The sequence below is a fragment of the Leuciscus leuciscus genome (assembly GCF_965113295.1).
Source record: "Leuciscus leuciscus genome assembly, chromosome: 7".
Lineage (NCBI taxonomy): Eukaryota > Metazoa > Chordata > Actinopteri > Cypriniformes > Leuciscidae > Leuciscus > Leuciscus leuciscus.
The window spans coordinates 2,247,230-2,272,806 of NC_138731.1; the positions used below are offsets into that span (position 1 = coordinate 2,247,230).

Consider the following 25,577-nt stretch of genomic DNA (forward strand, 5'->3'; position numbering starts at 1 on the left):
CTTTAAGAGCATGCGCGCTTGTTCCATGGCGGATTGCTATTATAACGGCGGATTATAAGACGCACGCCAGGAGCGGTTCACAGCCGAGGAGACCAACGTTCTCGTCAGGGCCGTAAAACACAGAGAAGTGACATTGGGGATGGAGAGACACACCCAAATTAGCTTCGGTTAAACAGGCGTATAATAATTTGGGTAAATGTGTAAGCTAGATTTATGCCTATTTTTTCACATCTTCATGGACACCACAATGATTTCCCTCGTGTGTTAATATTTTTCCTTGTAATAATGTATGATTTGCAAAAATGAAAACTGCTGCGTTTGTGTGTAGATGAGAGAAGCAAAGTGTGTGTGTGTTGTGCACACGCTACATTATGGCCAAGCATGCGCCCTTAAAATAGCATATGATTAACATGCGCAACGCGCAAATTGACTTTAGACTAGGTTTCTCCTGGTCAGTGGCGGAATTGTTTTCTAAACCTGCAAAATAGCACCAGGGAACGTTTGCGCCGGAACACACCTCCTCTTTTCGCTGAACCGCCCCCGGGAGCGCAAGTTCATTCCCTAATTTACCGACGTGCGTCTGTGGAGGGAAAAGTCCGCTGTGCGTCGGGTGCAAAATAGGAATGATACATGCGTCGGTGTACAAAGTCTATTGCGCTGGGTGCAAGATAGGGCCCCTAGCGTTAATTAGATCTCAAACAGATTCATTAACAGTAGTTATTACTCCACCACGTGCATGACATCATTAACCAACGTGGTTGAACCACCAATTTGCGACACTATGGTTTCGGGAAACAGTTGTGACTAGCTAGTTGGTTTCTTCAACGATGCATCGTACTATAGTAGTTAAGCAGCGAGTTGCGGCGTTGTACGGGAAACACACCCCTGGACGGTGAACCTCCAGGACCAGACCTGAAAAACTCTGCCTTCTTTTTACAGTTCTTTCTCAATGGCTGTGTTTGTTTAGTCCAGCGCTGAGTAGTCAATCTTACGAGCATCATATATAATGTGTTCAAGACTTTAATCATGCTCTCTATTCCTGTTCCCAGACTCGCGCATTATGTGAGGACTCGGACTGTGACAGCGCTGAGCTTGACCAATCAGGGAGCGGAGAGCCGAGCCGTCCCCCGAGTGCAGGAGGCTGGGGCCAGGGGCCACAAAACTGAAACACACACACACACACACACACACACACACACACACACACACACACGTGAACCCGTGCAATCAAGCAAACACAGGCATCACACCAGCACACACTTTCACTTTAGGTTGCACCAAAGCAAAACTGATCTTCGTGAAACACGTGTGTGTACACATCATCTAAGAAAGGCAACGATACAAACACAAAACGTCTAGCCACACAAAGAACAAATACACTGACACGGGTCATAACAAATTTGGGATCACAAACTGCCTCGTATCCAGGACATAGCCACGGAAAATATAGGAAGACAAGTAGTGCAGCAAACTAGACGAGACGAACTATGTGAAAAGATCAATGCAATTAAAAACTTCAGGGCATTCCCAATAAGCAGCAGTGATGCTTTCGTTAGGTTTGTGCTATTTACCACGAGAGCGCCAGATCATCTCCGTTAGTGTGTGGAAGGCCTGTGGTTAGCAGGACGATTTCAAGTCGAAGAGTGTTGATCGATTTTGAATGTGTAGAGCCGAATGAAACTCCTGATTGCAGGAATCTTCCTCCTTCGGCCTGGATAAAGTAGTTTCGCCAATAATCCGTTCAGACGTGACGTAAATGAAGCGTGTTGCTCTCGGATTGGGACTGACTTCACTACTATGTACAGATGCTTCCTTTCCAAAGCATTTACAAGGTGCATATACAAATGTGATCTATTACGACTATAATGCCCGGAGTTTATGTAAATATATATTTAGTAATCTAAGTCTAAGAATACAAAAAGAAAACTATTTCTTAATGTTATTTATCCCGAAGACAGTCCAGTTTCGACTATTCTCTCCTGTGCTTGTGCCACTCGACCACGGCAGCTCAAACTGGTCTGGAGATCAGCAGATCGCTGTGTCAATGTACAGTTATATAGTCAGGTGCAGGACCTTTGATGCAAGTATACATGAACACAGACTGAACGGCACATATAAACGTACACGATCTACGACACGGAGATATCCGTTCCGACTGTCCGCTCTCCTCTGACCTCTCGGATTATCTTTCAATACTTTTTTCTTTCGTAGGGACATGCAATATGTACATTTCAACTAATCTGAAGAAAGCACTTTTATTTTCTGCACTGTAAAAAATAAAGTAAAACAAATAAATGACAATAAAAAAAAATGAATATGAATTTTAGCTTGCCAGATGTAGGTCTGAGAAGGGTAACGTCCTGAAGAACAAAATGCATGATATACATTTTTATGTATTTTAATTTTTAAATCGATTGTTTTTATACATCTAAAGAAATGTTTGCACCTTTTTTACCTTGAATGTGTAATGTTGTGTTGCTTGTAGGCACTTTACAGTAGGATGTTTATATACAGTACATGATCACTTTCTCATGTTGCACTGAAAATGTATTTATTGATGGTTCCATAGATGCAAACCTCCAGTAACAAGAGTCTGTATGTAAAGACAACCTTTTAAAAGGTTCTTGAAGATAACACCTCGAACCACATCGAACATTTTTTTTTTTTTTTTTTTGATGAGGAATGGAAATTGGACAATTGCACATTGGCAGCTGTACTCTGACTGACACTCAAAAGTCCTCAAATTGGTTACATTTACATAGACAGCAATAATCTGACTATGAATAAGAAATTTCTATGTAAAGAAAATAATTCATTTTTCTGGCATACTTGCTAAAAGCATGAATGAACTGAGATTACTGAAGTCATGTAAACACCTCAACCCATCATCCTACAGCAAACCATCTGATGACACGTTTTATGTTTGTGAACTTGTAAAAATAAAAATATATAATTATTAAATAACTGCTAAGCTACAAAATAGCCTCAGATATAATGTTTTCCACTGTTGCGCAAACTTCGGTCAGTGACCAGGCTCTAGAAACAAGAATCAAATATCTGAAATCTGAATCAAAACAGCTCATGGTATTATTGTCTTGTGAGGAGACAGAAAAACTGAACCAGACGATTGCCTTCCATATACATGTGGCTAATGCCAGACATGAAGCCCCTAGTATAAAGAACGACACACCAAACCGACGCCAAAGAACTAGTGCTGATGAAAGCCGACTGTTGCGACGGGGCAAAAGAGCCCGACGCCAAACACACACACAGAGCCCGACGCCAATTCTACATGCAAAAAAACGGAACACTACGTCGGCGACGCTCAAAAACGACCCAACGGCCCGAGTTGGTGTTTCCCGAGCTTAAATGTAGACTGAAGATTCATATCCAAACTTGTGAAGGTAGTTGGTTTAGTCTGGGTCAGTGGTTCTCAAGCGTTTTCAGTGCGAGGCTCTTTGTGAAGGTGCATCACTTTGGGCCCTCAAGAAAATTCATGACACAAAACAGCCTCAAACTTACAATTTTAATCAAAGCAATTCAATTATATAATGCTGATCAATTCTGTTGGTTGGTAGTTGTTTACACAATTTATGATAAATTATAGTTCATAAAATTTAACAATTTGTCATGAAACTGTTTTGACAGTTAGAAATGATATTTTTAGTTCAAACTGAGTGTTTCAGAAATTTTAGTTTTGGAAAAGTGCGTCTCAAAACGACAGTGGCAATATTTATGCAGAAATGAACAATGCCGAAATTACGCTTTTAATGTGATTCAAACATTAAAAATAAAAACAATAAGTAAAGTCCTTGAACATGGAAAGCAATATAAATTACACTACATTTTGGAAGTAAGCTAAGTTTCATTATATTTCCCCACAGAGATAAATGTTTGGTCGTATATCCCGCTCTGCGCTTTGAGAGGACTGTCTCTTGTCTAATAACTGTGTGTTTTCTCCCAATGTTCCAAAGCAATGAACACTGATTGTAAAAGGTCAGAGGGGTGAATTTTAGCTTTTAATATGTGAGTGAGGATTTGGGAAAAGAAACAAGAGATTCCATGTCCAGAGGAACAGGCTAATTCATGGAATAGGTTATTGGTAAATTTGTGGAAAATCGCAAAACAGAATAAACCGACATATGGCTCAATTATAATTTATGTGCTCACACATACCTTTCTCATTCGGCACGAATCCAAATGTTTCCATGGTCGTGATGTGACATTTGGTTGCTAACCCATCATTTCTTTAGTGAACAAAGCGTTGTGCTGATATCCTTGTAAAACAGCATTCACGGGCACAATAATGTGTTTTCCAGTGCAGGTGCTACTCTACACAGCCCGTAACAAAAGTGAATAATATAGAACATTAATTTACTATTCACAGTAAATGCATTTGAATATTGAACAGTTAATTTACATATTTTTAATTCAATTATTTTAAAAAAACTGCTTAGTTACTAGTCATGAATGGCAGGTTTTACACACTCAACTGACTCATAAACATGACCGAACAGTAGTTAATGGCTCATCTGAGATGTTCCTAGTTGAAGTTTGCACTTAGAGCAACGTATCAGCCGGGGACACACCAAACTGACTGGGTTTTTTGACTGCTTGCTAGTTATCACTGCAGCACACAACTGTACGTGGAAACCACAACTGCAAACATGGATGCATTTGTAATTCGCAAGTCTAAAAATGTTGAGGTATTGTCTTCCTGAGTCCCCTGAACCGTGTACCTCTCCTAAACATAAGAACCAGACCCTGTTGACCACTGTAGGAAACCTGGGAAATATCAAGAAGAACTCATTAAGTATGGATTCCCCTGCTGTGCTGTCAGCGACGTGGACCATCCTCAGTGTGTAATCTGTTCAGAAGTGCTTGTCCATGACAGTATGAAGCCTGGAAAAATGCAGACATCTGGAGACAAGGCACCCTACTCGAGTCAAAAAACCTATAGACGTTTTCTCGCAGAAATCCAACTGATTGAGCATGTATATTGTTGTGGTTTCTCTCTTTTGTGAAATCACTTCTCAGAGATCTTTGATGCCAGAAATATGACACTTTATTTTACAACAAAAACCAAGCATCTCCTGCAGAAGACAACTCCAGATTTGTGCTCAGCTCACACACATATATACCATACATCCTTTTCTAAAAATGGTAACACACCCTATAGATATTTTGGGGTAAAAGGTATTGCACCATGTGACATACTAGAATATAATTTTCTGATGCAAGCAACATTCCAGGCCTTTCTTCAGGCTTCAGAAAGTCAAACCAAAGTCACACCTAGAGGAAATTATAGTGTACAAACATATAGCTAAATTACTTATTTTCTAAATAATAAAATCTTCTACAATATCCGAAAGGCTTAAGATGCCGAATCTGTCATTACAAGCTCCAAACATCCTGACATTCAATGAGGAAACTGATGAATTTGTCATGTGGAGATGAACATCTGGAGGTGAGTGGACTGAAGATACACATCACTGGTCATCTCCAATCCATAAACACAACCAGAACCGTATGACTGGATCATTCACTGAATCTAGGACTAATCTCCACACAAATCTAGAAGGTGCTTTGCTGAAGATCGAAGATTAAAACTTTATTTTCCAGCTCCACACGGCCTGAATTTTGGATTGCAGAATAAAAAGTTATCCAGTGTGGCAATGGATGTAAAGCTTCCATTTAGATCTACATATTCTTCTGCTGTTACATACATGAAAAACAAATATCGATGACGTCTTGATGTTGAGGATGATCTGAAGGTAGCCGTACCCACGTCATAGATTAAGCTTTTGTGCTCTGAAAAACAAGTGCACACATCCCTCTGAAGACTAAGCCTAGATGAGTTTTATATACAGTAAATATAGTGGAAGTGGATGCAACATAGTTCAAATGTTGTGAAGGACTTAAAGGGATACTTCACCGATTCGCATTAAGCTTTGTATCAGTAGAAACCCGGTAGTATTTTGGAATGACCGTGCTTCCCTCCCTCATGAGACGAGAGATTTCTGTGTTGTGTGTCTGGAAAAAAAAACTCCAGAGGAGGCTCTTTTGTCCAGAGGCGAGAGACTACAGCCAGTAGGAGGAGCTCGTTCCACATGTGTTCAACCCGCCCATAGGGGGATCTCACCATAAAACACCATCTTTTCAGTTTCGAGTCGACTAGTAGCCTAGCTGTATCATTCATTTTTTCTGATACTGCCCTCTGTAACCGGTAGGCATGGCTTGGGACTGGCCTCGTAGGGCAGCGAAGCAAGTGCATTCTGGGAGTTGTTATCTTTCATCCACATGAGCCAAAAATAAATTTTCAAGGCACCAAATACAAGGCACCAACTTCTAAAATAATTTCACATTTCTACTACATAAATGACCCAATTTAAATACACATTCATCTTTCCAGCGGTGAAATATCCCTTTAAAACAACTCTTTTTTTGTGCATTTATTGTTTGTGTATAGTGTGTCACGAGTTCTCGACGTCTCTCCAGAGTCAAACACACACTATCAGTGGTTTGCTTTCAGCTGTTGCAAAGAAAAGAAACATGTTTACAGTGTGAACCATTTAAAAAAAAAATTAATACAAATAAAATGTTTGTTACAACTACATCCCTGAAGAGAAAAAAATCCACATTGATCAATTTGATTTTATTGTTAATTTCCAAGCTTATTAGCAGTGTACTCACCTGTTGAAATGAATCCTTATTTCATTGTGACTGGTAAACTTTTGGAATGGAGGCCTTGGAAGACCTTCATCAGAATGAAAAAACTCTGTTTTGCTTGAATTCAGCGAGGTGAAGGCAGTCATGGCAGTGAATCAGATCCGTACGTCCTGAAGAGGCTAGAGAAGGACGTCTCTAATGCTGCTTTTCCACTGCATGCTACGGCTCACTTCTGGGGGGTTACCGCTGTGTACAACACCTAGTGACCGGTACTTTTTTTAGTAAGCCATACCGATACTAAAGGGGTGACGTGTAAACAATGTAGATCACTGATTGGTCAGAGAGTATCGTTATTGGATTTGACACAACTACAGTAGGCAACATTTGAAGTGGATCAAAAAAAGTTCATCAAAGTTGTCCTAAGACAAGAACGGGTATTGTTCAAAATTCATGTATAACTTTGATGAAAGGTTTTGATCCACTTCAAATGTTGACTAAACTGTAATAAACTGCAGTGGAAAAGCAAACCAAGTTAAAGTAAAGCGAGCCGAGCTATGGGTGCCTCTCACTCTTTAATTTGATGATTGCTCGTCTCATCACTCCTCCGTCCTCCAGCCTGTGACCTGGAAACCGATCAAGCTCAGCCATCTTGTAGGATATCTCAACACTCTAACTGAACCGCGAGGAATGAGGGGGCGAGGAACGAGGAGAAAAGGAGTGAGGAGGCGAGGAACGAAGAGCAAGGAGGTGAACGAGGAGGTGAGGAAAGAGGATCAAGGAACGAGGGAGTGAGGAACGAGGAGGCGCGGAACGAGGAGGCGAGGAGCAAGGAGGCGAGGGGGCGAGGAAGCGACGAACGAGGAGGCGAGGTACGAGGGAGTGAGGAACGAGGAGACGAGGAACGAGGAGGCGAGGAGCAAGGAGGCGAGGGGGCGAGGAAGCGACGAACGAGGAGGCGAGGTACGAGGGAGTGAGGAACGAGGAGACGAGGAGCAAGGAGGCGAGGAACGAGGAGCAAGGAGGTGAGGAAGCGAGGAACGAGGGGGCGAGGAACGAGGAGAATAGGAGTGAGGAGGCGAGGAACGAAGAGCAAGGAGGTGAACGAGGAGGTGAGGAAAGGAGCAAGGAACGAGGGAGTGAGGAACGAGGAGGCGAGGGGGCGAGGAATGAGGAGGCAAGGAAGCGACGAACGAGGAGGCGAGGTATGAGGGAGTGAGGAACGAGGAGGCGAGGAGCAAGGAGGCGAGGAACGAGGGGGCGAGGAACGAGGAGCAAGGAGGTGAGGAAGCGAGGAACGAGGGGGCGAGGAACGAGAGAAACGTTCAGACTATTTCCTGTTTTCCTATTAGAAGGCTTGTGATTGGCTTAAGAAAAATAGACGTCATTCTATGCGTCAACGCATTACTTTACGGACAGCTTACGACCTACTAGCTACGTTCTGTCTTACAAACAAATGGTGCAACGGAATAAAGTACAGAGTTAGTTACAAACTACAGGGTGGGCCATTTATATGGATACACCGTGGTGGCATGGGAGTGGTTGGTGATATTGAGGTCCTGTTTGTGGCACATTAGTATATGTCATGGTCACCACCCATCTTGAGGAGTTTGCCCCCTCACATGTACTGGTGTGCCACAAACGGGACTTTGGTGTCACCAGCCATTCCCATGTTGTTGCGGTGTATCCATATAAATGGCCCACCCTGTAGATAGCAGTTACTAAGCCTCTAGTGTGGACTTTACGTTCTAATTTAAGAAAGAACAAGTAAAAGTAAAAGTTAACGTCATAAAATCTTTTAAATGTGAAAGTAAGAAATTGATCGATGGAAAGAACCTAATTATAGTTACATGTTAGCTAACAAAATAAACCAGTTTTAAACGAATTCAACCCAAGCGCTCGTTGGTGACGTGATGATTACGTTACTGTTGCTCATCTGTCCATCATCGTATAAAGCCTGACAATTTGATTGGTCCGAACAGCTTTTGTTCGGGCATAATAGCTCAACGGATCAAGTCCAGACCGAACTTCCCGACCTAAAAATTGTGGGCGGGGCTAAGATCGGCTGGCATCCAGGCTAACCCAAAACACCAATGTCATGTAAATGAACATCCAAAAACGCATTAAATGTTTTCCAGTTATAGCTTAAAACGATGTTGTGTAAACAGCCCCTCAGATCACGTCTTAATTTACTCCCTCGAACGAGCACCGATTTGCCTCAGATTTCGGGATTTGTCGGCTATTTCACAAAAACTGTAGGCGAGTGAAAATTGGGGCTAAAATCGTGCAGTGTGAACTCAGCATTACTGTGAGCAAGTCATCCATGTACGGTAAATGCGAATCAAATTGAATCAAAATGGTGATGAATGCAGGACTTCGCCAATGATTTCGCCTGATTAAAGAGGACCTATCATGCTCTTGTACAAAGTCTTGATGATGTTTCAGGCTCTACTAGAACAGGTTTTCCTGCTTGAATGTTTATTTTCCTCCTCATATTCTTCATTGTTGCGGCTCCTCTCTTCCCAGTCTGTCAGAAACACTGTTTAGTTCCTGTCTCTATGAAGCCCCTCCTTCTGAAAAGCACACTGTGCTCTGATTGGTCGGCTGGAGCAGTGTGTTGTGATTGGTCGAGCTCTTAGAGTGTGTTTGGGAAATGTCCCGCCCCTTACCATAACCGCCAGTTTAACACACTACTAACTCACTCAGCCAGGCCCCGCCCCTTTATTCTGCATATTAATTATTTAAATGAGGAATATTGTGAGGTGAAGACTACAATGGAGGCGTTTCAGCGAGTTCAGAAACACTGACCTAACACTGTCTTCTTAGTCAAACATTCATTACACTCAGATGTGCATCACAACACAAGACATAAAAACCAAAGGACACCATTCCATAGTTTCAGCATTTCATGTTTTAATTTTGCATGTTTAATTCTTCATTCCAGCTGCACTCCAAAATCTACAATATTCAGAAAACGTGCACAAAAAGGTTTTAGGTTTTCCTTCCTCCTGCGAGAAAATAAAATAAAATAGAAAAAAAACAAAATAAAATAGAAAACATAACTATTACTCAAGCAGAGTAGAGAGGAAACTAGTGTTAAATCTAGAAAGTTCCTTCTAGTCATGTAATTGATCAGTAACTCAGTCGCATCATCATCATATAAAGGTCAATTGGGAATCCTCCAGTCTGGGCTCCAAACCACAGGGTTAAAAAAAATATTCTCTCTAAAAGAAATATTCTCAACTCATTATTATAGCAGTAAATGTCATGTGTGCAGAAACTGCAGCATCCCCCAACCCTCCCTCGAACAAAACCTCCAACTTCAGGATAAAGAAGAAAAAAAAACACAAATATTGAGGAATGACAAATATTCAATGTCAAAAAAAGGAAAAAAAAGAAAGAAAAAAAGTCATCACCTGAAACCTGATGCAGAAAGCAGAGCTTATCCTCTGACACTCACGTCTAGGACTTTAAAATCCGTAACTTCCTAGAGTTAAATTAAAATAAATAAATGTCCGATACAGGGAAAACGGTCAATCTATCATTTTTTTTGTAGTTGCTCTCTTTTTTATTTTTTCTGTTTTTATAAGAAAAATCTGAGATAACAAAAACATATTAATGCGTTTTTTCAGATTTTTCCCACTTTCTCCCTCTGTCCGCTTCCGTATGGTAATGTTTAACTGACAAAAGTACGCAAAAGAAAAGAGACATTAAAAACTGTACGCAAAGGGATTTTTAAAAACATTTTCATGAAATAAATAAATAAAACACTTTGTGTGTGTGTGTGTGTGTATATATCCATGAAGCATAGCTGGGGGTGGGTGAAAGGAAAGGATGGGTCGAAAATACTTGGTTTCCTTTTTGCACTTAGAGAGCGTAAATGTGATGGAGGAGGAGAAAAGGGTCAGAGAGAGAGAGAGAGAGAGAGAGAGAGAGAGAGAGAGAGAGAGAGACATCAGTTCGCAGCCATCCCTGTCGCCTCGGACGAGAGTCTGCAAGAGCGAGAGAACACAGGTGTCAATCACGTGTCAGATGAACCTCACTAGCCGCGTTTCCATTACAGATTTGTGCTAAACTTTTGTGATATTTTCTAAATGTCGATAAAAAACCTATTGTGAAATTACGGCGTTTCCTTTAGCCGATGTTATGCGATTGAAACCAAACATCATGGCGACAGATGTTCCAGGTGTACACATCCCAGCCACCGCTAGTGAAGGAGACGTAGGCGTGCGATTCAACATTAGTGGACAGGACAGACTCTTATACTGGGAGTTTCTCCCTCATTTCTGCTTCAAGCTCGTGATTGTGGCATTTCTTTCTGGTTTAGAATCCAGTATTCCTGTAATTCTTTTGTCTTTTATGAGTTTAATAGAGAACTGTCTCGTCTTCTGTCCAATCACGCCGCCTCATCTACGTCAGGTGACTGTAAGTGCAAGTTTCTATTGCAGTTTAGCGAAATATAACTTTTTTGAATTGCCTGAAAAACCTCCTCATGTGAGTTTAAACACTTTTTTGCGATAAATGGGTGTTTTTGTGAAATTGACGCGTTTCCATTTTGGGCGTGTTTTACACTCGCAATTTCAATCCCGCAATTTGAAGGGTAATGTGGAGTACGGTACAGCTGCTGATGTGGAGCACACAGGTGAGGGTGATGCGTTACCGTGCGTTGATCAGGTACTCGGCCAGGCTGATGCTGGCGGGCGAGCCGGTGATGGTCACCTGACGGTCCGTCGAACCCTCCACGGGGTTGGCGATCTTGATCTGTGCCCCGGACATCTGGCGAATCTCATTGATCTTGGCACCTTGACGGCCGATGATGCAGCCAATCAACTGTCACAATTAACCAAGACATTAAACCTAACAATTCACAAAGCAGTGCTTAATGATGCGTGCTCATGTCTTACAACACTTGAGTCGTGTCTAGGGTTGGGTATCGAATACTTAGATTAATTTGTGTGCATTTCAATTTGACTTTAAACCAATCAAGCGCGAGAGAGTGTTCACGTGTATCAGTATATTGGACCTGTGCAGCTCTTAAAGTGACAGCGCTAATATTCCTGCCGTCTCTATAACAACACTAATCAAACTTATAATATAATGTATATTTTATTAATAAAGTGCAGTGTTATCTTACATTTGATTCGTTTCTGAACTTGAAAATATAAAAACACTGTTTTAATCAGATCTTTGTTCAGTTGTGTGTATTTGTTGCGATTGCAAATATTTTATTTGTTGTTTTATAATAACTGAGTGTTTACTTGTCTTTAATAATGCTTGAAGTTGACATTAGTTCGGCTAGCTGTTTTTCTATGGTGTTTTAACCCACAGGCTAACGTTCTGTGAGTGTTCTTCAGCATGATGAGTTCTGCTCATCATACTCAGTGTCTTACTGCAAAACATTTAATAGCAGCTGATTATCTGCAGTTTATTCACCTCATCCAGATGGAAATTAGGAATCAACAAGAATCAGAATCGATAAGCAGAATCGAAATCATTAAATTTCAAATGATACCCAACCCTAGTCGTGTAACCTTGTCTAATCTTTCAGATGTGTGTGTCAACACACACACTTAGAAGCAGCGCCAGTGAACTCACATCGTTTGGAATGGTCAGTTCGTGAGAGCCTGTCTGCGCAGACGCGTCCATACCAGCTGCAGGAGAGAAACACACACTCAGTGACCGGCTTACACGTGTGTGTGTGTGTGTGTGTGTGTGTGTGTGTGTGTGTGTGTGTGTGTGTGTGTGTGTACGTGTGTGTGTGTGTACCTGTGAAGCCCTGGCTGCTGGGGGCCAGAGGAGGTGTGTGTGTGTGTGTGTGTACCTGTGAAGCCCTGGCTGCTGGGGGCCAGAGGAGGTGTGTGTGTGTGTGTGTGTGTGTGTGTGTGTGTGTACCTGTGAAGCCCTGGCTGCTGGGGGCCAGAGTAGGGGTGTGTGTGTGTGTGTACCTGTGAAGCCCTGGCTGCTGGGGGCCAGAGGAGGTGTGTGTGTGTGTACCTGTGAAGCCCTGGCTGCTGGGGGCCAGAGGAGGTGTGTGTGTGTGTGTGTGTGTGTGTGTGTGTGTGTGTGTGTGTGTGTGTGTGTGTGTGTGTGTGTGTGTGTGTGTGTGTGTGTGTGTGCCTGTGAAGCCCTGGCTGCTGGGGGCCAGAGGAGGGGTGTGTGTGTGTGTGTACCTGTGAAGCCCTGGCTGCTGGGGGCCAGAGTAGGGGTGTGTGTGTGTGTGTACCTGTGAAGCCCTGGCTGCTGGGGGCCAGAGGAGGGGTGTGTGTGTGTGTACCTGTGAAGCCCTGGCTGCTGGGGGCCAGAGGAGGGGTGTGTGTGTGTGTACCTGTGAAGCCCTGGCTGCTGGGGGCCAGAGGAGGGGTGTGTGTGTGTGTGTACCTGTGAAGCCCTGGCTGCTGGGGGCCAGAGGAGGGGTGTGTGTGTGTGTACCTGTGAAGCCCTGGCTGCTGGGGGCCAGAGGAGGGGTGTGTGTGTGTGTACCTGTGAAGCCCTGGCTGCTGGGGGCCAGAGGAGGGGTGTGTGTGTGTGTACCTGTGAAGCCCTGGCTGCTGGGGGCCAGAGGAGGGGTGTGTGTGTGTGTACCTGTGAAGCCCTGGCTGCTGGGGGCCAGAGGAGGGGTGTGTGTGTGTGTACCTGTGAAGCCCTGGCTGCTGGGGGCCAGAGGAGGGGTGTGTGTGTGTGTACCTGTGAAGCCCTGGCTGCTGGGGGCCAGAGGAGGTGTGTGTGTGTGTACCTGTGAAGCCCTGGCTGCTGGGGGCCAGAGGAGGGGTGTGTGTGTGTGTACCTGTGAAGCCCTGGCTGCTGGGGGCCAGAGGGAACGGGCTCTGCTGCATGGCCAACTGGTGGAGTTTGGTGAGCTGTGAACACAGAGAACAACATCACAACAGGCCCAACTCTGAGCAGAGGATTGTGGGAAAGCAAAGAGCGCCTCTTACATCAGGCTGAGGAATGGCATGTTGTCCCTGCACCGCGTATGCCTGCAAAACACGGGTTTCAGATCAAACACACACACACACACACACACACACACACACACAGAGAGATGCTACAGTGACGTGAAGACGCTCACCTGTCCTCCTGCAAAGATGACAGGCGATCCTGAGGGTTTGGGTCGGTACGGGATGGTCACGCCTTTGGGAGGCGACTGGAACGAGAAGAGGAACAGATGAAAAACACGATAAAGAACGACCAACACGTGGTTTCTGTGCATGGGCTGTTGATTGGATGCTGAGATGTGGGCGGGGCTTAAACACTACATGATTGATACATGATAAAAATTTAGCCCTAGAAGTGAGTGCTTCTGAATGTCAGTTTGCTGTTGTGTGTTGATGTAGTTCATTACGCTGTGTGTTGAAGTGTGTTTTCTCAGGTTACTGATGCACGAACACAGTTTTATGCACTAGTAACCTAATGTTCCTTGCATGCACATTAAAGAAATTAGGCTATATTTTATTTAAATTGTTTCAAAAGTTAATGTCATTTCAACAAAAGATGTGATGCATGATCTGGTCTGTTTGCTGCTTGTGCTCGCGCCTCTTGTGTAGCGTTACCTCCAGCATGACCACACAGATCTGCTTGACACACTCGATGATGGACAGCGGGGTCCCGGCGATGGTGATGGCTCTCTCAGTGGAGTTAGGCAGCATGTCACCAGCCACCTGTACCTGAGCTCCTGTCGACTGAACACACACACACAGCGTCACTGTATACATATACAGACATAGATAGAGATTTTCTGGGATTTTACCGATAACGATAATTAGAGTGCTTTTATTGTGTTGGTGCCTTTGCAGGTTTAGGACTCCTAACGTTTTTGATGTTCTCCATATATGGTGGTCAGTTCACAGCAGTGACAGAAATCATCTTTTCCAAGATTAAGAAGATTTTTACCTTTTATGGGCATTTTTCCTTTATAAAGCCTTTTTTTAACCTAATTAAATGTATGCATAATTTGTCAAGATCTTACATTAAATCAAATTCTATTAGAATAAGACTAAATAGCACTGTTAATCAGATGAAATCAGTACCAACAATTAATCTTTGCACAAAAAAATTAAGATACTTTAACTGTTATATTAAAACCGCCAGTAGGTGGCAGTGAGTCACCCAGGGTTCCCACACCTTGGTTAACTTCAAATTCAAGGATCTTTCAAGGACTTTTCAGGTCCAATACCCTCAAATTCAAGGACTTAATGTGGGGACACATTTGTTGTGTCCAACAACAAACGATGAGGTACAATGGTAGTTTCATGCGCGCGTGAACATCATGGCAACGTACAACACAAAGTACCTTATGTGGGAAACACTTAACGTAACCAGGGTTTTTCCTGGCTCAAAATGAGGCAAATGTGGTAAAATCCTAATAATGTGTTTTAATATTAAGATAATAAAATTTGTATGTTTTTCCCACATTGTTTTTGTGGGTGGAGCTTGGTACCTCTAGGGGGGTCCGGGGGCATGCCCCCCCGTAAGAAAATTTTGTACATTTTAAAGATAAATTCATTAATCTGGTGCACTTTGAGTCTCCCGAATCCACTGTTAAAAATAAATAATTCACCCGCCAACCGCCCATATTCTTTGATTTAGATATATGCATCTGATCATCACATTACAATTATTCAAATTAGTGTTAAGCATGATAATATGGTAACATATCACACTGAAGTAGGCTGATTTAAAATGAACATTTATTTAAAATAAAAGTTCTTCTTTTGGCAAAATTACATAATTCCTTAATAGCCTAAACAGAGGCTTTACTCCCTTCAGACTTAAATTGTCAATGTTTCATTACATCACTGTTTGAAAACACTAATTTTTTTTGTACCTTTATAAAGGGCATTTTTCCCCTAATGTTATTAAATGTATGCTCCATCTTTCATTTCAAATTCTTAAATTTTATCAATATATTCAATTAGAATAATAAGACACTAGGCTTTACCAATCAAATTAAATCATTTACATTGAAAAATTATAACTGTATTAAATTAGATTATTTTAAATATTTTTGAATATACAAATAAGGAATGTTGATAAGAATGATACTTTATGAAACTAAACCGCCAGTAGGAGGCGGCAGGCGACCGTCTTAATGAGCGAGTCATTGAGTCATTCATTCAAACGATTCGTTCAAACGGCTGATTTATTCAGAATGAGGCAGTTTATGAATAGGTAATTTAATCTTTGACTCAACCGATTTGTTCAAAACGCTGAATCATTCAGTAATGAAACAAGTGTTGCTGTGAGATGCGCTGTGGTTCTGCTGTGATCTTTGTTTGGAAATATTTTCGCTGCTGAAACAGAACAAAAACAGTCTAAAATGTAAGTGACTTAATTTTAACTATTTGTTTATTGAGCTGTTATGAAATCAGTCTCTGTTTCAATCTTGATGGCATTCAGGAAAACAGCTCTCTGGTCGTGTGTAGCCTAGGCTATATATTGTTTCTTAACTATGTTATAAATAACTGCGCAAGCCTCAACAGCGCAACATTGTTACCGTCAGTACATTGGGTAGGCCTATATTATTATCAACTATAGGCTATCAATCACCACTTACATTAAATGAAATAAAACAGAATCATCCTCACGTTTTCGGTGATTCTCTAGTTATTTTTTATTGTCGAGAGCCGGAGGCGGCACGGAATTTGCCGGAGGCGCCGCCTCATAATTCTCTATGCAGGAAAAACCCTGGTAACGTAACGCGTAAATGCGCTTAACCAGTGTAAATCAAGCAAGCTAGTATGCATAGGGCATGGAGTGTTGGCGAAATAACACATTAGGGGACCGGAGTGAATATGGATTTTTTTCCAGAAAAATTCAAGCACCTGTCTCTATGCATGTTTATTTTCAAAAACTTTCCAGGGCCTTGAAAACATTTGTTCAGATTCACAAACTTTCAAAGATTTCAAGGACCCGTGGGAACCCTGGTCACCGTTAATGAGTGAGTCATTCAACCGATTCAATCAAACGTTTTGTCTTAACGAGCGAGTCATTGAATCATTCGTTCAACGGATTCGATCATTCAGTAATGAAACTTTGTTGGAACTATTTTCGTTGGCGAAATGGAGCAAAAACAGCCGATATTGTGTCTAAAATGTAAGTCATTAATATTAACTTCTTGCTTGTTGAACTGTGGTATAAAATCAGTCACATTTGTAATCATGCTGATATTTGGAGAAAGAAACGCTCCGTGTGATATTGATTGACTATAATAAAGTGTATGAATATAAAAGGAAAAGAGGCATTTCCTAAATTCTTGAATATTGAGGGCATTATAAACGCATTTATAAACTAAATCACGCAGTGAAAGTGCACTAGTCTACCTTACTAGACTACATCACGCAGTGTATGAGTGCGCTCTACGTGTGTGTGTGTGTGTGTGTGTGTGTGTGAGAAGTGAGGGACACACTCATAAACAGGGTTCGTACAGACACTTTACGAGGACTTTAAGCACTTGTTTTTGGTTTAAGGGCTTCAGAGATCTCACTTATCAAACAATATCTTTATCTTTCAAATTCTAAAAAAGGTAAATGGATAAAACCAAACCGGTACAGATAAAGTGCAGCAGAAGCGATGACTGGAAGCTCTAACCACTGAAACGACACTATGATAGAGATATCGCTCTCCTTATTCAAGCTGATTTCCAACCTATGAACATATGATTGAGCTGAAGAGTGAGAGCGGTCTCATATACTTGCATATTTATGAGCAATATCACACTCATAGCCATGACAAACGGCTCTATATCAGACAGACTGCAGCTTCAATCTTACATGAAAAATTAAACACTAATTTCCCATATATTGTCTTTCAATAATCCAAGTCCTTCATAAATATGGCTGATCTCAAGGGTTTCAAACAGTCCACCTCCCTGATCTCCTTGATCATTATGGGTATTATGGGTATTATGGGGTGTCTGCTCACCTCCCTGATCTCCTTGATCATTATGGGTATTATGGGGTGTCTGCTCACCTCCCTGATCTCCTTGATCATTATGGGTATTATGGGGTGTCTGCTCACCTCCCTGATCTCCTTGATCATTATGGGTATTATGGGGTGTCTGCTCACCTCCCTGATCTCCTTGATCATTATGGGTATTATGGGGTGTCTGCTCACCTCCCTGATCTCCTTGATCATTATGGGTATTATAGGGTGTCTGCTCACCTCCCTGATCTCCTTGATCATTATGGGTATTATGGGTATTATGGGGTGTCTCACCTCCCTGATCTCCTTGATCATTATGGGTATTATGGGTATTATAGGGTTTCTGCTCACCTCCCTGATCTCCTTGGTCATTATGGGTATTATGGGTATTATGGGGTGTCTGCTCACCTCCCTGATCTCCTTGATCATTGTGGGTATTATGGGGTGTCTGCTCACCTCCCTGATCTCCTTGATCATTATGGGTATTATGGGGTGTCTGCTCACCTCCCTGATCTCCTTGGTCATTGTGGGTATTATGGGGTGTCTCACCTCCCTGATCTCCTTGGTCATTGTGGGTATTATGGGGTGTCTGCTCACCTCCCTGATCTCCTTGATCATTATGGGTATTATGGGGTGTCTCACCTCCCTGATCTCCTTGATCATTATGGGTATTATGGGTATTATAGGGTGTCTGCTCACCTCCCTGATCTCCTTGATCATTATGGGTATTATGGGGTGTCTGCTCACCTCCCTGATCTCCTTGGTCATTGTGGGTATTATGGGGTGTCTCACCTCCCTGATCTCCTTGGTCATTGTGGGTATTATGGGGTGTCTCACCTCCCTGATCTCCTTGATCATTATGGGTATTATGGGGTGTCTGCTCACCTCCCTGATCTCCTTGATCATTATGGGTATTATGGGGTGTCTCACCTCCCTGATCTCCTTGATCATTATGGGTATTATGGGTATTATAGGGTGTCTGCTCACCTCCCTGATCTCCTTGGTCATTGTGGGTATTATGGGGTGTCTGCTCACCTCCCTGATCTCCTTGGTCATTATGGGTATTATGGGGTGTCTGCTCACCTCCCTGATCTCCTTGGTCATTGTGGGTATTATGGGGTGTCTCACCTCCCTGATCTCCTTGATCATTATGGGTATTATGGGGTGTCTGCTCACCTCCCTGATCTCCTTGATCATTATGGGTATTATGGGGTGTCTGCTCACCTCCCTGATCTCCTTGATCATTATGGGTATTATGGGGTGTCTGCTCACCTCCCTGATCTCCTTGATCATTATGGGTATTATGGGGTGTCTGCTCACCTCCCTGATCTCCTTGATCATTATGGGTATTATGTGTATTATGGGGTGTCTGCTCACCTCCCTGATCTCCTTGGTCATTATGGGTATTATGGGGTGTCTGCTCACCTCCCTGATCATTATGGGTATTATGGGGTGTCTGCTCACCTCCCTGATCTCCTTGATCATTATGGGTATTATGGGGTGTCTGCTCACCTCCCTGATCATTATGGGTATTATGGGGTGTCTGCTCACCTCCCTGATCTCCTTGATCATTATGGGTATCATGGGTATTATGGGGTGTCTGCTCACCTCCCTGATCTCCTTGGTCATTATGGGTATTATGGGGTGTCTGCTCACCTCCCTGATCTCCTTGGTCATTATGGGTATTTTATGGGGTGTCTGCTCACCTCCCTAATCATTATGGGTATTATGGGGTGTCTGCTCACCTCCCTGATCTCCTTGATCATTATGGGTATTATGGGTATTATGGTACTATGGGGTGTCTGCTCACCTCCCTGATCTCCTTGATCTTGCAGCCGCCCTTGCCGATGAGCGAGCCGCACTGGCTGGCCGGCACCACGATCCGCAGCGTCACCGGGGGCTTGGAGGTGGCCGTGCTGTTGGACATGGAGCTGCTGATGTCCTGGAACACACACACACACACACATCAGCACAGACTCTCTCACACACACACACACACGTGTGGAGCGAGCCGTACCTCCTCCAGCTTCTCGATGATCATGGAGAAGGCCTTGAAGATGGCGGTGGTGGGGCCGGCGAGCGTGATGATGCGTTCGGGACAGTTCCCCTCAGAGATGTTGATCCGCGCACCACTCTGCGCACACACACACACACACATCAAGATCTAGGGGCTATTTTATAGATGTGGTAATAAAAATAGATCCAAGTGAACAACAGCCTTAAAAATGACTTGAAATACAAATATATAACAAGCAGTAATAATTGATTCAAATAAAGTATCTAAGTAATATGTGTTCAAGCCCCTTCTATGTATCGTAACAGAAACAGTAGTGCATGACAATATTGCTTTACTCCCTTAAAAAGTAACTAATTGTGTTCCTTAGTTACTTTTTTAGAAAAGTAATGCGTTACGTCACTTTTGCAAGACCCCTTTACAGCAGAAGTGAAGAATAACCCTGAGGCTGAGGAGCTGCAGACGCACGTGTCCAGTAGAGGGCGCCACACAGTCATGTGCTTTACTGAACAACACTGTTACAATACAGCATGGAATAGAAGTGATATAAGGAATGCCTGCAGACGTGTTAGTCGTTACACTACGGCATGATCAAATCCTTGTTTAATATTGGCCAAACTACATTTATTCAAATGTCCACGTAATCTTTAATATTCAGTCACTTCTGTACGACAGAAACGCATCAGCCGCTGTAATTTCACAAAGCAGTGCATATATATATATAGAGCTGGTAAGTCCCGCCCCCTCCGTAAAACCCCGCTGGACCTCAAAGTTGAAAAACCGTCAATGCAAGTGAATGGGAGAAAATAATTATTTTCTGGTCCCATTTGAATTGTGCCATGAATGTGAACATATGTTGTCTGTGAATTTTGTATATAATCTTTCGTGTGAAGAATGCTACAATTTAGCGGGTAGAAGTTTGATACGGGTAGACTTTGTGTGAGAGCACTTTGTGGACTACAACTCTCGACGCGTTTGAAACGTCACCACCACTAGCACACGGCTCTAGCTCACGGATCCCGCTAAACATGGCTGTGTCTTTGGTGCACTTCACCGCCTTCTTTCAGGGAGAGGACAAAATCGTTGAGGTTGGCGAAAACCACGGGTAAGTCAACTTTATGGGGTGACGTCACATAGGCGACATGTAGTCTTTCTCGTTATGTCTTTTCCACAACTGCTAGCCGACGAATCATACCATATACTGTCAAACTAGTAACATGAAAGATTATATAAAAAATTCACAGACAACATATGTTCACATTCATGGCACAATTCAAACGGGACCAGAAAATAATTATTTTCTCCCATTCACTTGCATTGACGGTTTTTCAACTTTGAGGTCCAGCGGGGTTTTACGGAAGGGGCGGGACTTACCAGCTCTATATATATATATAACTGAATCGCAGCCTTTGTGACTTCACAACAGCACTATGCTATTATGATTGTTTATGCTATATTACGATCATAAATGGTGTTGTATATATGGCGTAGTCTCAGTAATGGGTGTAGTAATGCGTCTGTGGAGCGGTTACTCCGCACTCAAGGAGATGTAGGAATAGTGACTGCTCTATCCGCACATCATCACTCAGAAGCAGATCTCACCTCCTCTCGCATCTTCTTCACTGATTCACCTTTCTGCAACACACACACACACACACAACAATGATAAACAGGTTAAACCAGTACTAGCTGTGGTTGTCCACTAGGTGGCGCTGTACCAACACAATAATGCAAGGCAGTTTGATTCTAAACTTGGAATTATATTGTTTAAGCATGACAGTAAACATGAGTGTGTGTAAGTGACCTGTAATCACAGCACACACACATACGTGATCTGAACACCCTCTCCTCATGTTTCCTCAGAGCCTGAGATGCAGGATATTTACACTCACTCCACAAGCAGGAGTTATCGCTCTCCACACGTCTATGACTGATGAACACACTCATGACTGAAAGCCCATCAGACGGCCTATCGTGACGAGCACTGAAGATGCTCTTGGCCAAAAACAGATTACTTTATTATTTTAATAATTAATATTATTTGAAATTATTTTTGTATAATTGTATTATTAGGCTTTTTAATGAAATAAATTACTGAATCTGAATAAAAAATTAATAAATAAAGCCAATAAGATAACCACACTTATTTAAAGTGACATGAAAATTGGACAGAAAATAGGCCCATAATAAAATATTATTAAATAAATATATTATTTTTTATTCAGTATTATGCAACAGAATCAGACTTAACAGATTTTTTTTTTTTTGCCGATGATGAAAATAGTATAGTGTATAGTCTAAGTATGAGTATAGTCCTGGAGAGATGATATCATCAGAGCATGTGAGCGGATCAGGTGTACCCCAGTGGCCATCCGTGATTTAAAGCGTTCGATTGGCCAGGACACTGATACAGGAGCGGCTGTTTCCCCAGTGAAGCGTCACACTGCGCTGGTCCAGGCCCTCGGATCGCCATATTCAGGCGTCACAACATTATAATGTCCCTCATTAATAACAGATTCATCCTGAGGTTTGTGTTTTCACAGATTACCATATGATGCCATTTAATGTTTTTCTTTAGGGTGTAATGTTTCGCTTTGAGCGTGTGTCGGGAATGTAGCATTAGTTTGTATTCATGCACAGTGTTCAGCCAATCACAGCACACTGGGTCAGCTGGCCAATCACAGCGCTCTGAACTTCCAGACACACAGGGAATAGAGAGATACAATAATGCATGTGTGTGAAAGAAGAGTGTTCTTTTTATAACATTAAAGCACATCAACCTATTCTTTAAACTAGCATCATATGTACGGTGGCCCAGTAGTGCACAACACACATTTTTAATCATTCATTACTTATTGACATGCATGGAGCTCCTCTTCAATAAAAGCGGCGGTTCTGGGTATTTACCCAGCGCTGTTAGAGTTCAATGAGCCGAAGAATTTAATTTAAATCCAGATTTTGCCATCCAATATATTTTTTATGAACCCTTGATAGAGCCGTGTGTTGCTCGCCCAGTCGTCCCTGAACCACACGTGTCACAGTTCACACGCAGGATTACACTAGTGCCAGTGGACTAATGAAGATATTTTTTAACAGTTTTATCATACTAATGTTATTCATAGACCTTTGCACATATTACTGTTGAATTAATTTCACAGCGCTGTTTCTCACAGCCACGTAGATGATGCTTAAACACTAAAGTTTGGGCTTTACTAAAGCTAATGGTCCGACAGTTATCACTTATCTTAGACCGCTTTTACTGGACCAGACTGTTTACATTCACACAGCTTTATAAATGCGTTGGCTAACGGTAATATATCTAAAATTTGGATTCCGTTTGACCACTGACAGCATAAAGTCCTCAGCTTTAACAAGGAGGGTTTGGGTGGTGTTGAGCACTCAGGCCACCGTACACATGACCACTCCACGTGTGTGTGTTATAGGACTGCAATGAAAATAGCATCAACAGTGTTCCTCAGTGGTGACTGAGATCGCTCTGACTTGATGTATTAAAAGTGATTAGGAATGAAGCCGTGCAGTGCAGTGCCGAGAGAGAGAGAGAGGATCTGCTGTCCTGCGGTGCGAGAGACACTCACAGGCTACGCTCATCTCATCATCAGCAGCTTCACACACACTGACATCTGAAGCTCTGATCCTGACACACACACACTAGACTCATGTCAAGTCCATATTTGCACGGATTTAAAATCTATGATCAAATCGAAAATTCAATTTTGAATTTAAAATGGAGAAATGAACATCAGCTGTTAGTCCCAATCCAGCGGGAGTCATTAGTCTGAGTTACACACACCTCACTGCATTCTCAATATTACTTACTTCATCCTCAGACACAGGACATGTTCATTCTCTTATATAGGCGTGTCTTTCTTCATTAACACAGAAAACCGCGTGTGTGTGTGTGTGTCCACGCTGAACAGGCTTCTTGTGTGTAAAAACTAAAGTACCTGTACACAGAAAGACCACGAGAAGAGCTTGACGTGCTCGGCTAACCAAACTAACTTTCAGGCTAATTTCTATTTGTTCAGATATTGATATGAACTGCTTTATTCATAAAGCTCCTCCGCTGCGAGTCTGTGCGTCTCTACACCGCCGCCGCCTTTGAAACATCACATTATTAAACGTTTAGAAAATCGATTTTTGACATTTGTGAAGCGGTGGAACACTAAAAATCTATTTTTACCCCAATCCCTAATATAAAGCATCAAACACGACACACACCTCAGAGAAGCACTGAGAACACGAGATGCCAGCGGAGGACGAGTACAGAGATACACACACGCAGGAGATCGAGATGTGTGAAGCTACAGGCCGTGATGAGCTCAACGCCGAACCCAGGCTGAGTGTGTGTGTGTGTGTGTGTGAGAGAACACACCTTCCCGATGATGCTGCCCACTTCTTTGCCATGCATGAGCAGTCTAATGGTGAGCGTGACGTTGAGTCCTCCTTCGATCACACCAGAGTCCATGATGATCTGTGAGGCGAGCTCGGGGTCTTTGGTCACGGATGAGAAACCTGTCGTTAAACACACACACACACACACATACACTTCATCTCATCAGCTCAGTGTCAGTGTATGGAAGCATATTCACACTGCAGATCATCTACACTGAGCTTCCCAGAACACCACAGTACCTGCTAGAGTTCAATGAATCACACTCGAGAATAAACACAGCATTATAAGGCGCTATTCTGCAGGTTTATGATCATATGCAGCTCATTCCGAGAAACATTAATTCATATTTACGTTAAAAACTCAACTGAGCCATATGGCTATTGGTGAAACCATGGAGATATTCCGAGTATTCGTGTAAATAATGATGTAACCCCGCGGATTATTGCTATAAACACGGCATGTATCGCGTGTGGTAATGAATCAGTGCTGGAGCTGCGTTAGCTTTAGCTCGAGTGTGTTTACTAGCTGCGTACCAGCGCGAGAACACCACCACACGACCCCTCACGCGAAATACACCCATTTCATCTGCATTTACAGCGTTTACGTGAAGATTTACACTACACACTGCTGTGCTCAGTGTGGGAATGCCAGCAGACGTCGCGTGAGAAGTGCGCAGGCTGGCTAGCTCGAGTGCTAAGGCTAGCGCGCGGCCTGCAGGCCCGTGGCGCGCACGGAGCGCGGTAAAGCCTCACCTGACGCGCGCGCTCCGGGATGGGGAGAGGGTCCGAGGGTCCGGAGGGTGAGAGGGGAAGGTTCGGGAGGTTCGGGGGGAGTTTTGAGAGGATTCGGGGAAGAGGGAAGACACGGCTGCGTGATCGAGCTCCACTCTTACAAAGACAACAAGATGTGTCCCGATCAACCTCTCACCCACGACCTTTCTGACGTCAGCGCGCTCGGCCACGCCCCTCGCGCATGCGCACTGCTCACCGCGCGCAGTACACACTGCGACAACACACACCGACGTGTTGTTTTTTTAGTGAAATATGGAATAGTTTTGCTCAGTTCTTGTTCGTTTTCCAAGTAGACTTATAGGTGAGATCATACGTTTACATACACCTCGCAAAATCACTGTGGTTTCGGATACCACGACAAATGGTTTTTCCCTCAGATTTAAGGGTTGCACTTCTTAAAGGGACAGTTCACCCACAAATGAAAATGTTGTCATCATTTACTCACCCTCAAGTTGTACCAAACCTGTATGAGTTTCTTTCTTCTGTTGAACACAAAAGAAGATATTTTGAAGAATGTTGGTAACCAAACAGCCGTCAACTGTTTGATCAAGGAAAATGCAATATGTGTATCGTCTTGAGGGCAAGTGCAAACAAGCCAAGAAAAAAAAAAACATATATATTTTTTAAACCTATAAAACAGTACAAAACAAACAAAAGTCCACCAGAAGCCAATCACATTTCAGCAGCTAACTTGCATTGTAATTGACTGATTGTCATGAAATTTTACAGAACTATAGAAGCGCTTTTGCTAACTGATGGCCAGAAGAAATAT

At 42.8% G+C, this 25,577-nt stretch overlaps 2 protein-coding genes across 2 annotated transcripts in view; one reads left to right on the forward strand and one right to left on the reverse strand.

Annotated features, from left to right (window-relative positions):
• The window catches only part of map3k12 (mitogen-activated protein kinase kinase kinase 12), a 33,084-nt gene extending 30,112 nt beyond the window's left edge, over positions 1 to 2,972 (forward strand). The window contains exon 13 of the mRNA XM_082175268.1: positions 1,050 to 2,972. Coding sequence (XP_082031394.1) covers positions 1,050 to 1,166 — 117 coding nt within the window. The 3' untranslated portion in view covers positions 1,167 to 2,972. The remainder of the gene's footprint in view (positions 1 to 1,049) is intronic.
• Positions 2,973 to 9,559: 6,587 nt separating this feature from the next.
• Positions 9,560 to 24,954, reverse strand: pcbp2 (poly(rC) binding protein 2). Its single transcript, XM_082175360.1, has 12 exons — positions 24,767 to 24,954; positions 23,994 to 24,133; positions 21,203 to 21,235; positions 19,604 to 19,720; positions 19,397 to 19,528; positions 14,217 to 14,345; positions 13,736 to 13,810; positions 13,602 to 13,643; positions 13,451 to 13,523; positions 12,262 to 12,317; positions 11,327 to 11,496; positions 9,560 to 10,658 (listed from the first exon to the last, which is right to left on the reverse strand). The coding sequence occupies exons 2-12, from the start codon at positions 24,084 to 24,086 to the stop codon at positions 10,622 to 10,624; spliced, it is 957 nt and encodes a 318-aa protein (XP_082031486.1). The 5' UTR covers positions 24,087 to 24,133; positions 24,767 to 24,954; the 3' UTR covers positions 9,560 to 10,621.
• Positions 24,955 to 25,577: the final 623 nt, after the last annotated feature.

What these genes read in the sequence shown, in the direction of transcription:
- pcbp2 (XM_082175360.1), bottom strand. Translation starts at nt 24,086, where the DNA reads ATGGACTCTGGTGTGATCGAAGGAGGACTCAACGTCACGCTCACCATT. An exon ending in AGATCAAGGAGATCAGGGAG is followed by an intron (nt 14,346 to 19,396) that starts GTGAGCAGACAC and finishes GTGTGTGTTCAG; the next exon opens with TCGACAGGAGCTCAGGTACA. An exon ending in TCTGTGTGGTCATGCTGGAG is followed by an intron (nt 13,811 to 14,216) that starts GTAACGCTACAC and finishes TTCTCGTTCCAG; the next exon opens with TCGCCTCCCAAAGGCGTGAC.